The sequence below is a fragment of the Cariama cristata genome, unplaced genomic scaffold, assembly GCF_000690535.1.
Source record: "Cariama cristata isolate BGI_N322 unplaced genomic scaffold, ASM69053v1 scaffold3572, whole genome shotgun sequence".
Taxonomy (NCBI): domain Eukaryota; kingdom Metazoa; phylum Chordata; class Aves; order Cariamiformes; family Cariamidae; genus Cariama; species Cariama cristata.
The window spans coordinates 7,411-22,340 of NW_009604250.1; the positions used below are offsets into that span (position 1 = coordinate 7,411).

A 14,930-nucleotide genomic window follows, 5' to 3' on the forward strand; every position below is an offset into this window, starting at 1 on the left:
GGTATTATGGAAGGAAAAAAAAAATTAACTTAAACCAGTTTTAAATAACTAAAAAATGCCTCCCTGGCTCATCAGTATTGTCTGCATTGTAGGAGTGAAACACATTTACTCAAGGAAGCTTCCCATGTACCAAATTCACCTTACACGGATTTAGCATTTATGTCACTACATTTAATTTTGAATCGTAGTTATTCGTATTGTTCCCTTGTACCACCAACTCAATCTTGTTTGGCTAAATCCTCTAGGATGACCGCTCAGAGCTCTGTATTGCCCCAAAAGTTTAAGTGAAGATATTTTATTTGTACCTAGAAGTCTTTATTGCTCTTTACAAAAACCTCTGAACATTATGCCACTCATATGTGCCAGTTTCTGCAGAATCCATTCTAAATATAAACTTAAACTTACTAAGCAAATACAGAAAATGATCATCTATACTAATGGTATACATTTGTATGTAAATTGTAAATATCTGACAGCATATACTGGATTGTTGCTAAAACGCTGAATCACAATTTGAGTCAAATTTTGCTATTAGTATTAGTTCAATGACCTTCTAAGAAAAGCTGAAATCAATTAAGAAAAGAGGGAATACAAACGACTCTTTGCTACAAGTAAAAAGGCAGAAACTCAGATTTTCTAGCTCAAATACAGCAGTATTTGGATTAAGTTGGAGTTACTGTATTCAGACATTTCAAGTGAAATCGTTAGCAGCCCATTCAAAATCCTTTCATGTATTACCTGGGTTTAATTACTTTGCTGAGGAGCACTGTGAAGTGTAAGAAATAGCCACCTATTTCAGATTCATCGATCACAATTTCCTACAAGTCTCAATCTCCAGTCCTGCCTACATTGAAGTGGGTAGAAAAATCAATACTTATGTAAAGCTAGCAAAATTCTATTTTGCACTTAAGACACAGATCCGCACCTTTGGCATGGTTTTCAAGTTTTCGAACTGCGTGGAATAACAGTAAAAGGACATTGTTATTTAAGTGGTGGAAATAATAATAGGAATCTACTTTCAGCATGGTAAAAAATTTTTCTAAAGAGAAAACATTGTTGACTTACTGAAAAGTATCTGGAAAGTGTTCAATAAGTATGCTTAGTAGATTCAAGAGCGTTCCTTTGTACAAAAGCTAAAAATAGTAACAGACACTTAAATGCAGGAACCTTAAAAAAAGTTCCGAACAAAAAGCATGTGACAAGAAATTTTCAGTGTATTGAATTTTGCTTATTGTTGGCGAAGCTGGAATACATTCTGTCACTTGCACATTGTCATATTACTTGCAAAATGAGTAAAAATTAAGATGTGATTTGTGAGTAATAGACCCAGTACATTCGTGCCACCAGCAGAATCCCAGAAAAAAGGTGCAAAACCCATTATAGATAATGCCTTCTGACTTCTCCAAATGAAGTCACCAGAAGACTACTGATCTGGGAATTTTTATGTCCAAGTCCAAATTCATGATGTTTGATTTAGAGAGATTGTATTAGCTATGTTACTAATTAACAGGTATGTAAACTACAGGTTGATAGATTACTTCCTTAACCCATGCATTTTCAGGTAGGTAGTTCATTCAATACCATGAAACTGCTACAGGATTTGTTTTAGAGCAGGCTTGGTTAGCTAAATAAAAACAATTCTTACAAAAGGCTTGTAATTGACATTTAGCCTCTTAGTGGTTTAGTTATCCAAATGTGACTCTTGAGCTTATACATAAAACATGAACTTAAGGGCATGCTAAGTGTCAAAGTGCACACATAGGTGTAACAATATTGACTGTTAAATGTTTGGTACCCAGGGTTTAAATACTTCAACAAAACTGAAAGATAAAGAAACAAAGCTGTTTCAGCTAATACAGACAAAAGGCGAGCTCCACCACTGCAACAGGATCTCTTATAGCCACCAAATGGAAGATAGCTATGAGAGATGAAACCACAAGGAAGAAGCAAAAGCCAAGTGAAAAGACTGAGTATTTATATGACACAAATTCAGATTAAAAGAAGCTCACTCGGCAAGCATTCAGAACATCTGCAGTTTCTGAAACTTTGTTTCCCATTACAAGACTGTCTATCAAAATACTCATTCTGAAAATGTGTCCCTTTGTTTCCTTCATGATGTCAATAGCAAAGGAAGGGGTATTTTACATGCAGGGATTTTATACATAAGTATATTTTTATTTGTAATCAAGCCATTCTCAATAAAGGTTTAAAGTCACAAATAACCCTGTAACATAATGTAGCAAGTGCATTTATTAACTAGCTTATTATGAAAAATACTGGAAAATCTTTAGAGGATGTGTTACATAACTGGAAATGGCACAGCTGAAATTGTAATTTGGAAAAAAAATTTTTTCAGCTAAAAGTTCATAGTTGCTAGGCTGTAAATTGTCTTCATTCTGCACTTCCTGAACACTGCATTACCTGAACCATACAAAACAAAATTTCAATATACAATGGTAGCTGAAAATAGCAAATGTATTATTATTACCTATATTCCACAGCTGTTTTGTGTACTCCACAACCACTAAATATGCCACTGGAGCACAGCTCCAAGGAAGTACTTTTCATTACCCATCCTGATCCCTCACAGCATCTCCGTGGCTTTCTGTTCACAATGACAAGTATGCAAGTGCACAAGCCTTGCCTATGCTTTAGCCAGTGTTTCTATTTTTGCCTCAACACAGCACTGAGCTTGTGAAGATATTGAAAGCATCTGTCTGCAGCACTACTTTTGTACCTTGAAGGAGCCCATCAAAGACATTGGTCCAACTGTGGTTGTAATACATACTATAAAGGGAAATAGAACTGAAGTGGATTTGTTTTACAGTACCCACACATCTTCAAACAACTAGAACATGTCTAGGACATTACTTAGCTCTAACAGAACTGCATCAAATAGTATGTAATTAAAAAAACACACACAGATGAAAACAATTTATACCTCCTTTCTCCCTAATGCATTTGGGTAGAGGGTAAAAACTAGAAAGCAGAAGTAAATAGACACACAATGCAAAGCTTATGTAAAAATTTTTATGTCCTCTGAACTCATCTCCATCAAACTATATCACATTACCGAATAAATTTCATCATCGTTTTATATCAGTGTATTCCTACTGGATATATTTCTAGTAAGGAACAAAAGTTTGGACTCATTAGTGTAAGTGACAAAAAACCCCCAAGAAGCCATTTTTCAATTATTTTATTTAACACAGTTTTGAATCCTATTATTTAAAAGTTGGTTACAGGAAATTAAAATGACAACATTAAAATAATAACTTGTGATCCACAGTAAAGCTATCATCCAACAGTACCTTTTAATTTTTTATGTGGCATTTGATTGTAATGAGATGCTCTCTCTTACTCTTTGATTACACTGGGTATAAAATAAGGCTGGACTGCTTCAGTGAGCTTCTCTGCATACATTTCATATCTACCAGTCATCTGGAAAAGAAAAATCAAAGCCTCAGTTCTTTTAGTGAGCTATGAAAGTACCTCAGTAGAAAATATTTATACCCACCATTTTTTAAATGATGACAGATTATTTAATTGCCCCAAACAATAAAATCGTAATTCACTAAAAATGCAAGACCTCCGGTGCTTTAGCACAAACTAATATACTTTTATAAAAGAACTTGCATTGTGTTGCCTAGAACTACAGTTCTACCCAAAAAAGAGTAGAAGTGCATTTCCACTCTAAGAAGTAAAACTTTAAAATGAACACCTTCCTGCTTTCCAGCTCTCCTTCATCGACAGTCATGTCTGCTGACTAATCACTTAAGGCTATTTTGGTTATCCTGGATAGCTGAAAGTTGAATGTGAAATATGGACTTACTTTCTTGTGCATCAACAATATTCTCTTTTAAGTAAGTTATGTCAATGAAGGCAAAGGAGTGTATCTGTAATTTTGCCTTCATATTATGTCCTTGACAACTGATGAACCCTGCTGCCAGCAATAAGTTTGCATGCCACTGATGGTATTTGGGTTTCTCTTACTTTATCCATTAATACAAAATCTTATCATTGCTTTGGATGATACAGTAAGCTAAGAGGCTGAAATACAGCACCATACATAGAGCTATCATCCTCTTCTGAAGTGCACAATCTATAACATCGGCTCCGAGAGGGGTGAATTACTTCTTTCTTTCCAGAGTGTAATGAGGACAATTTGTTTAACTATTTTGCTGCTGTAAGTTTAGCACAGACATTCCACCTAACGTCCCTTTCAGGCACCATTGAAGGCAAACTGCAGAGTCCAGAGAAGGTTAAATAGGTTCCTACTTGCTATCAAAGGTTTTCTGCAGTGGATAATCAATGACTTCATACTTCCTCATTCCCCCTCATATCAAGAACTACCTCTGTCTCGGCCACAAATGAGAGGAAAAGGCAAGAGATATCCCCTGTCACATAAACAAAAGCCACAGCTGTGCCTTATGTGCCAAAAGACCAACAATCACAATCCACACCATCAACATAAAATTAAGGTGCTGAAAGCATGACTTGGAAGACAACAAAAAGTAAGCAATTTTATACAAAACAGCTAACGATCAGTGTTTTGCTTTTACTGTCTGTTTTTCCTAATCAATACAATCACTTTTGTTCAGATACCACTACTAAGCTGTTATAAGCAATGCTCCATGTGCTCCCTGACACACTAAATCTCTACTCTGCAATAAGGGCCTCAGTTTTCGGTGGCAAAGAAAAACTAAATGCCTGCCTGACTTAAAAACTGGGAATCTCTCAGCAGAATTTAATTCCACTATGTCAACAGCCATACACCTACCACATGCATCTGTAAAATAGCAAATGCAATTCTGTTCAGAAAAAGACCCAAAATTACTTTTTGTCTTTAGTCCCTATATATGGATAGGTAGCATTAGCAAAGAAATTAAGCTCTAGCTAAGAAATGACTATGTTTTAAATTAAAAGTTTGTTCAGTATTTCAAATCCACAGAAAATTTGTATTTTTACATTGAATTGAAATCAAAACACATTATATATTGCACTATATTGTAATGCACAAGGTGGTTCCAAATAAACCAGCTCTATAAAGTAAATGTTACTGCAAGCAGATGTTAAGTGCAAAAATTCATACTCCTTGCAAATGACTACTTATTTTAAATACTAGATTATCACTGAAGAACCTTCATACTTCGTGAAGGCTGCTAGCCAGGAATTCTGGTCTCCTTTGTTAGGATTCAAGTCATGCTGATCTTAAGAGTGGATATAAAAAATTCTAGTCTCTAGCAGTACTGAGGAGAACAAAAGACCTGTCTCCACAGAAGCAAGCAAGATGTTTTCTTCATCAAGAAAGCCTATTTAAGAAGTTGCCACCTCTTTTCTCCTTTTGCTTGCCGCCTTTGTTTTTCCAACAGAATATCTGTGCGGCCTACCGTAAACTCGATCAGATTAAAAGAAGAAACTAGAGTAACATTTGTTTGCTTGTTTCAAAAAAAAAAAAAAAAAGTAAAAATCTGCTCACTCCACTAAACCAGTATACAACATAGCACCCCACATAGCTGGTACTAGCACAACTCAAGGGTCAGCAAAGTGCAGTGCTTGAGTGGCAATTTCTTAAACCAGTGCTGCTGATGGACAAATTAAATCAAATTACACCCTCAGGAAAGAGGATCCAAATTAGCTTCATCTCAGAATACAAAAAAATAGTAATAAATAAGTTTGTTAAAGCCACGTGAAGAGGCTTGCAGCCATCTTTATCTGATTTAAATTCAAAATGCTTCAGAGATGAATGTACACAGCTCTTTCTCTGTGGCTTCAACACGTCCACAAATTCAGGGAGTTAACACTTCCAGAAGTTTGCATTTAGAAAGTTCTCAGAAGCTTCAACATCCCTGTGGTTTTGAGTTTTGACTAAATTTCACCAAAACTCGCAAGTTAAGGCCTATAAGAATATAATGAACTACCATATTGGGTCAGATCGAAGGCCCATCTCAGTGACAAATGCCTATGTACCTTGCATAAGGAAGCCACACACACTTCCCCTAGCAGTACTCGGAGCTCCTGGCAATCCACACTTAAGGACCAAAGGCTAAATTTTTCATTTAAAAGCTATTGGCCTAGTTTCTCTGAATTTGTCTACTCCTTTTCATTTATGCCTTTGGCCTCCAGAACATCCTGTTAAACTAGTTCAACAATGTAAGCTTGGGACTCTTAGAAAAAAAGAAAAGGCTGCCTTTTAACTATTTTAAGATAAGATCATTATGAAAGCTTGTTTGTTCTAATATCATATGTAAGTTTGTTTATTTATAAGCAGTCTTACCTTAAAATTCCATTTGTCACTGACTTGCCTGCAAAGATTTAGATCCATCTCTACTACCAGAAGTCCATCCTGAGTGCGAGAGAGTCCTGGGGTCCTGCTGCCATCTGGTGCAGCTACATAACTTGAGCCATAAAAATGGCCCAAGTCATGGTGTGCTTAAAGAAATTTTTAAAGAGCATGTAACACCATCTACAAATAAGTATACAACTGAACATGTAGTGTCCCATAAAACCTGGCTCAGTTTCTTGTGGTTGCTCACTCACTGTGCTTTAAGCAAGGTATCATCCTGAAGAGCCACAGCACGCTCCTAAGGTAACTGCAGTTTTGACTAGTAGTTACTCTGATGCACAGTACAGCTGTCACATATATCAAATTAACAGGAAAAATCTTACTGCATTGCCTTTTAAACAATGCTTGATTATGCTTTCCTATTGTTAAGTCTCTTAACTAAAGTAAAGGCTTTGCTTTCACTGTTTTTTTTCTTTAGAATTTAAATTAATTCTAATTGTCAAATCACCCATTCAATTTTCAATACAAGGTCAGAGGTGAAACTACTGGGATTTAAGGCATGGAAAAAATCTTACTTCATATTGCACAACTCCGAGTTGTGCCAAAAATCAGCCACATCTGTTGTAATACTAAGCAATGGACACCACTGACCTTTTTCATGCAGCTGCTACAAACACTTTGCTCCAAAACTAGCTAAAAAAAGGCTCAGGCCCACTCCAGATGAAGCCAAAGGCAGTCATGGCTGTCACAGGACAAATTATAGTGTTTCAACATACAAGTGAAGTACATACAAGCCAATCTCATGCTCTTTGAGCATTCTCTTCTTTAACTTCCAGCAAATCTGTGAAACAGGGCAAAATGGCTTGGCTAGGGATTCAGGCTAGGGCTATTGCTCTTAATAATCTTAAAACTACAAATAAAGTGTAATGCATGCACTGACAACACAGGCTAATTCATGGGATTTCTGTCTTCCAGTCCTACAATACTGCATTGACTCCAAAACTCTTAGTTCTCTGAAAATACACAGAAACCTTAAGTATCAACTTCTGGTGACCACATACTGCGGCACCATCACCTTTAATAGGAAGTGCTTCTTCTCTCCAGCTTAGAGAATAGCAGTCTTAAGTAAGGCAGTCTCTAGCTGCCATAGCTGTCATGGGATAGACACTTGCAGGAGAGCTATCGTTTCTTCAGACTTTCTAGTTAACAATTATTAACAACCACTGAATGTGATTTCTGAACATACCTTTTCCACCATCTCCAGAAGTAAAGGCGTTTTTGTAGTACTCCTGTGAAATAAGAGGAATCCGTAGGTGGCAGTATAATTCCATTTCACTCAAGAAATCCTTGCTAGTCTATCATATTTAGTATGGAAGTTTATGTAAATCTATTGAGATTTTTTTCTGGCATACTATCAGCACTTTCTAAAGGGAGTCAGAGGGGCCTAGTTCCTATGATGGATAGGCTAGAAAGCAAGATCTTTTTGTATCACTCCCTGTTGTTCATATACTTTGGGGAACATGACTCGTATCAGTTTCACGGGTCTAAAGAAGAGGCAAAAGAGGAGACATTTAACCAAACACATCTTTGTGGATCACAAAAGAAGGTAAATGTATTCACATAACAGCAAGAACAAACCTGGATTTTTGCAGGGAGCCTTTCAAAAGAACACACATGTAGGGTATTTGGACTAACCTGAAGGCAAGAAAGACCTATTGTGTGCAATATTGATTTTCACTATAGAATTTCAGTGTCCAGAAAGAGGTAGTATCTGTACAACAGTAACCTGTTGTGTACCACTGACTTGAGGATACACTTAATTTTCAGTCATTTTGGCCAAAAGAACTTCACCATAGAAACTAGGAGAATTAGCAAAAGGGTGGGTGCCTATTATAAAGAGAGCAATTCCAGAACAGGAAGCAGCTGCAACCAAAAAGTAGGCTGCCAGCAACAAGGCAGCTCTCAATCCCTTTATCACTATCCATCTTCAAATCATATTATAAACGCTAATACAGTAGTTACACAGTAGAGAAATCAATGCATTCTAGTGCTATTCAGTTCATTCCTTGAATTAACTCATGCTACAATACCTAAATTATGAAATGAAATAATAAAGTGAAGATACATACCGTTCCTACCCTGTTGATGGGACATGTAAAGCAGTGATTAGCTATGGCAGCATTTCTTGCTTCAATAGGCCACAGTGACTCGCTGAAATACACAAAAGAGGAGGCAGGTATTCACTACTTGTCTACCTCAGAGCTACATTTAGATTATGACTGTCTCACACTGTAAATTTTCTGTCAAAGAAGCCAAAGTTAGCTACTAAGACTGATCTTGTTCTTACAATCAAAATCTCCCGAGATACAGCCAAGCACTCTAATTACTTTCTGCTCAAATATAGGTATAAACAATTCTATCTGATAACCTCATAAATATGGCTTTGTTGGGGGGGGGGGGGAACAAACACTCTTAGGCTTTTCACAAATTGGGTTTTGTGGGGGGGGGGGGGAATAACACATCTCAAGATTTTCAAAGCAATTAAAGTGTAAAATCCTTTGCGTAATTTGGAGAGTGAAACATTTACACATGTGCTTTCACATTCCATTAACTTTCAATATTCCAAACATCATTCTGCAACAAAGCTGCAAGAGATTCATACAAGTTGCCTCCTTTTTTCCCCAAAATGGTCCAGGAGAGGCTTTTGCAGCAGTGAATAAAAAAAACCCAATTAAAAAACCTCAGTTTTCATGGCACTTTCCAGTAAGGCATTTTCCCCATGGTGGGCTGGTGAAAATGAAAACATGTTTAAGAAAAGCATCCCAATAATTTCCCAGTAATTGTCTATTAAACCAGGCACTAAATTTACATAAAACCAAGAGCTGAGAAATGAGGAATAAAAAATTCCTTCTGTTTTACAAGTCTCTGTCTCTTTTGCAAAGGAGATTTCAATTCTGACTGATGTTTAAAACTGAAATAGTCCTCTTTTTATTAAATAGCTTGATATGCAGAGATCAGACTAGTTAATAGGAGGTCTGGAAGTACTCAGCTCCAAAACAAAGATGATACAATTTGTACACTCCTGTGACAGCAAGTACCCACCAGATTCTGAACACCAAGACAAGGTTAAAGCATCTGACTCATTAATCTCCCAGTCAGACTCAAGAATCTGAAGAGATGGTCATTGGACTGATTGAAAGGACTTGGTTTATTGCCTCTTTTCTCAATTGCTTTGAGTCTGGCAGCCAGCTCTTCTAAGAAAAAGGGATTTTATTGAAAAGCTCCAGCAAATTACGATTTCACAGAAGAGAAGACAGGAAAAAAAGGCTATAGCCAAGAAGTGACCCCAGAGACAGTTTTTACATGGGTCTCAAGAGTCCTCTTCCTGAAACAAAAATCATATGCTTATAAACGATCAAGTGAAAGGTAATAATTAGGAAAGCCTGAAGCACCCAGAGTGCCAATGAAGTGCTGTATGACAACAGGGTAATTTGTGTTCACTCTCCTTTTAATGGGCTGTAAGTGAACAAACATCACAAATACTCTAATAGTGACATAAATGCCCCCAAAACATTGTGTATTCATTCAACTCTTTTCAATGGACATTTTCCAACATTACTCAACCTAAACTATCTTTTATACCAAAAAATATTAAAGACATTCTGAATGACAGAATAGTGCATCTAACCTACAGTTCTACTCTCCAGGTCTGTAAATACATGGTTCTCTACATCAGAACTGGCTGTGGATATGAAAAATTTATGCCTCTAATTTGTTTTTCACCATTTCTACCCTTTTATGAATGCTTGTCATCCTCAGGATTTTCTAGCTGGTCAGCAAAAAAAATTGGATTAATATTCTTGGAACTTGTTACAGAGAAAGAAAACCTCCAAATTTACATTAAACAGGCAAACTGAGGGGATTAGGGGGAATCCTGAAGAAATGGAAGTGCTAAAAAAAAAAATACTCCTCTTACATTTCTAACTCTTCTATCGTCTTGCATATCCAGTCTATATTGCCTTAACATTCTACACATTAAGGTTTACAAAACTGACACTGGAAAAATCTCTTCCTCTAGGTTTAAAGAAATAAAAATGAAAGTATTCTGCAATTAGTCCACGCACACAAACCGAGCTGAAGGGAGAGAAGAGACACGAGAAAGAATTTTTAATACTACAAGAGATCAATATGTCTTCTTTTTTTGTTTGCTACTGAATATTATACTTATATTACAATATCATCAGTAACAATGAAATATGCTCGTTAGCTTCCTAAAACTTATCTTTGGAGCTGGAAACTCAAAGACAGTTCAGCTAGCCCAAAATACGTTTTTTTAACTCACAAAGGAAATGTCTTTGTAGGAAGCTTTGTTCCAAAGAACTCTGCAAAGCCAGACTTCTTCCCCATCACCCTGTAACAAAGCTAACTGCTTATGCTGGAAAGGGTTAAAAACATTAACACCTATAATTAAGCATAAACTACCATCACTTCCTCAGTCATATATATGCAAACATCATACATTACTCAACTACTTTTCAGAGCCTACTGTTACCAGGAAAAAAAAAGAAAAAAAAAAGAAAAAGCACAGTTGTTCTATCATGTGTTAAGCTGATGTGTAGACACATTCTGGAATCTCACATCTCAATTTACAAATAATCTAATTTGGAACTTAAAACTATTGAGTAGTACAGCAAAGAACAGAATACAGTGAAAATGAAAGGAAGGCATGGTGATTTTGTCAAGAAGAGTGGTATAAAGAACCACTAAAACCATTTCTACAAGGTTTCTTCCTAAAGAAAGCCCTCCCGCCAGTCCCAAAGAAATGCAGTTATTTTGGATCATGTTATAGCGTCCTAAGGAATACACAGCCTGTGTCAGAGAATGCTTTGGAAGCATGGCACATTCAAAGGTTATTATATTGAAATGCGACTGATGCTAATAACATGGAGGCAAAGAATATTCAAGATCTAATCCACAAATTAATCATTATGGGCTAGCTAAGAAGTGTATTTTCTTAGCTCACTGAGCTGGTTTTCTTTTTTCTTTTAGGAAATCAAGTCAGTAGGGTGCAATTAATGTCAATCTGCAGAAGATTAATCTCAAGGGAAACAGTTTACACTGGTTCAGTCTGGTTCAAGAGGCCTGATAATCACAAAATTGCCAACAATTAAAAAAAGTTTCTGAGAAAAGAGTTTCTCAGCTTGGCTCTGAAAACTGCAATTTGACACCACACTTACTGGCTCTCAGGTGGACAATGCAAATTGGCAAGCCAAGCCTGAATGTAAATTACTACTGCCTATCATAAAGCAAAAATAATACATAGATGATCTAAATAAACTCTCATTAGTTTTCAGAACACCAGCTGGATGCTGCTTAACTTTGTCTGAAAGACAAAAGACCTGCAGATGTACAACTAAAGTTCTGGAACATAATCAGTGACTGTGAGCAGACCAATAGCCCAAAACTCCAGGTGGAGAACAATGCAGATTCCTTCATGAAGGCAAACCAAGGAGGCTATACCTTCAGTTCCAAGGCCTCAGCAAGGTGCCCCTGAGGCCCCAGCAAGGGGCTCAGAGGTTCAGTTAACCCAGAAAGCATGCAATGGCCTAAATCAGCTTGTATTTTACCTGAGTGTTCCAATAGTGGCTGAAGGGTTAAAGATGATCTCTGCTCCATTCATACTGAACATGAGCCAGTTCAGAGGGTGATGGCGCCCATAGCAGATATTCACAGCAATTGTTCCAAACTGTGTTTGAAACACTGGGTGTCCCGTATTTCCTTCCATATAGTAAGTAGACTACAAACAAACAAAACAAACAAAGAACCACAAAGGCAGACTTCTTAAAAAAAGTCAAAAGAACTACCTCCAACTTTGCTTTGACACTGCCCACTTTCTGATTACCAGCTTCAAGTCATTAGACCATGATCACATACTTTCATTTAGTACATAGCTGCACTGTAATGGATATATAGCAAAAAGTAGCTCTCTTTGGCTGCTGAGATTAAATTCAAGCCCCTTTCTGTTTCCCTTCACTCATACTACACCTAAGCACTGTCTAATTTTGACATAAACACTTCTATTAATGCTAGAAACTTCCACAGAAGCTTAAGAGAGATCCACAAATTGCCAAACTTTAGGCACCTCTCTTAGTACTTTCACCACATAAGAAAATTTTCATCACAATCCTTTGATTCTGATTAAAAAGATGAACACTGTTTAAAGAACAGAGAGCAGCCCTGAGGAGAAGGACTTGGGGGTGTTGTTTGACAAGAAGCTCAACGTGACTCAGCAATGTGCACCTGCAGCCCAGAAAGCCAACCGTGCCCTGGGCTGCATCCAAAGCAATGTGACCAGCAGATCGAGGGAGGGGATTCTGCCCCTCTACTCCACTCTGGTGAGAACCCCCCCCCCCGCAGTACTGCCTCCAGCTCTGGGGTCCTCAGCACCAGAAGGACATGGACCTGTTGGAGTGAGTCCAGACGAGGACACAAAGATGATCCGAGGGCTGGAGCACCTCTGCTGAGGACAGGCTGAGAGAGTCAGCGTTGTTCAGCCTGGAGAAGAGAAGGCTACAAGGAGGCCTTAGAGCAGCCTTCCCATACCTAAACAGGTGTACAAGAAAGCTGGGGAGGGACTTTTTACAAGGGCATTGAGCGATAGGAAAAGAGGCAGTGGCTTTAAACTGGAAGAGGGAAGAATTAGATGAGATATTAGGAAGAAACTCTTCACAGTGAGGGTGGTGAGGCACTGGCACAGGTTGCCCAGAGAAGCTGTGGATGCCCCATCCCCGGAAGCATTCAAGGCCAGGTTGGATGGGGCTTTGAGCAACCTGATCTGATGGAAGGTGTTCCTGCCCATGGCAGGGAGGTTGGAACTAGATGGTATTTAAGGTGACTTCCACCACAAACCATTCTATGATTCTACGATTATGGAATTCCTTTACATTCACCTGTTACGTAACGACGTGCAGTAATTCTATGAAGGCTATAAGGAAAAATCAGTGTATAGCTAAGATTGGTTATTTAAATTTCCTATATGTCTGTTACTCTGAACAAACAGAAGGCTTGAAATAACCTCCAGGAAAAATCACAAGATAATCTAGAGAACACTCCTTAAAGAAACTGGAGCCAACTATTGGCTTGAAAGATTCCATTTACCATATGCTGCGAACTTTTATCTTACTATATCAAACATTTCTAAAGTTAGAAATGCACTGGTTCCTGTAAAAGGCACTGCTGAAGAGAAGGATAGGGCATTGTAAACAACTATTGAGAGAGAAACATTCACAGAGATATTTTAAATGAAACTTACAGAAATGGTTCTTTCCAGATACAAGAAAAGGGTATGTGTGGAGTCACTGACAGTTGTCTGCTCAGTGGTAGACAAAAACCCAAGAAAACCTCAGACATCAACAGGAAGGATACTAAAATGTAACAGAAAACACTGTTTTGCTGGTTTATAAGAATTCTGTGTGCTCGTGGCTTGAGTCGTCTGGGCAATTCTAGTGTCTGCATCTCAATAAGGATATACTGGAGATGGAATAAGCAAAGGCAACTGAAGTGATGAAGGGGGTGGGGCAGCTCCCTTGTGAGGAGAAACTAAAAATGCTCTTCAATCTGCAGATGGAAGGCCGTGGGTGATATGATGAATAAGATTTACAAAATCACAAAGGCAGTGGACAAGATGAATACAGAAATTCCAAGGCAGCAGCAGCACCGGGTATTCACTGACATTACACTCATATACCTGTTTTCAACCAAAGTAGGTTTTTTTGTGCAGCAGGCTGCACACTTCTAAAATGTGCTTCCTTGTGAAAGCAGGTATTATCACCAGGTTCAGAAAAGTCACTGATAAAAGACCCACAGATAAGGAACTAAACAGACAGGAACATGCCACCCAACATCCCTAATGCAAGGACTGTGGATACTGGGGGAGTACGAAAGTTGCAGAGTGGCCAATTATTTGTACCAGTTCCTTGCCATGACAACCTTAGAGACAGAAAAGCAAGGTACACAATCCACCAGCCTGACCCAATGGGGCGTGTCTCTTATCATATAAGAAAGGTTTGTTGTAAAGCAATTCCCTTTTTACTGATACTATCTGTCCATTCTAACAACCACTACCATTGGTCTTGAAGGAAGCAGAACCACATTAGGCCTGGGGAACAAACTAGGGCCTCGTGTAAGCATAGGAGAATGGCATGGTAGATACACGGGGATTATCTTCTGAAACCAAGGACTAGAGGTTCAGCATGCCCAGTAAAAGTGACATCTCATGTTTCTTATTTATTATCAGGTCTCATGAAATCGCACAGTCCCTTGGGCACTAATTTTATCTCCTTTCATGTCTGTAGAAAGCATACCACGTGGTGGGCACTCACAATCCTTTTTCAAAACAATTCTGCTGATTGAATATATTTCCATTTTTTTCTTCTATTCTCAGTTTTCTTTTATTACAATAGGAGAAGAAAAACAAGAATGCTGTTGCTTCAGGGAATTCATCAGTTCTTATTTCTTTATTCCTCACCAGAGGTCACAATCATCTCCACAGCAACAAACTGTGATGTCTCAAGAAGGATTGATTTTTGTTTATTTATATGCCCTCCCACACATGGCTGAATAGGTTACAGACCAATCTCTTTCC

General features: G+C 37.9%; 1 protein-coding gene across 1 annotated transcript in view; it reads right to left on the reverse strand.

The window, feature by feature from the left end:
* Positions 1 to 3,192: 3,192 nt before the first annotated feature.
* The window catches only part of UPB1 (ureidopropionase, beta), an 18,438-nt gene continuing 6,700 nt past the window's right edge, over positions 3,193 to 14,930 (reverse strand). The window contains exons 6-10 of the mRNA XM_009695500.1: positions 11,914 to 12,083; positions 8,416 to 8,497; positions 7,533 to 7,575; positions 6,278 to 6,432; positions 3,193 to 3,441 (exon numbers count right to left, since the gene is read on the reverse strand). Coding sequence (XP_009693802.1) covers positions 3,358 to 3,441; positions 6,278 to 6,432; positions 7,533 to 7,575; positions 8,416 to 8,497; positions 11,914 to 12,083 — 534 coding nt within the window. The 3' untranslated portion in view covers positions 3,193 to 3,357. The remainder of the gene's footprint in view (positions 3,442 to 6,277; positions 6,433 to 7,532; positions 7,576 to 8,415; positions 8,498 to 11,913; positions 12,084 to 14,930) is intronic.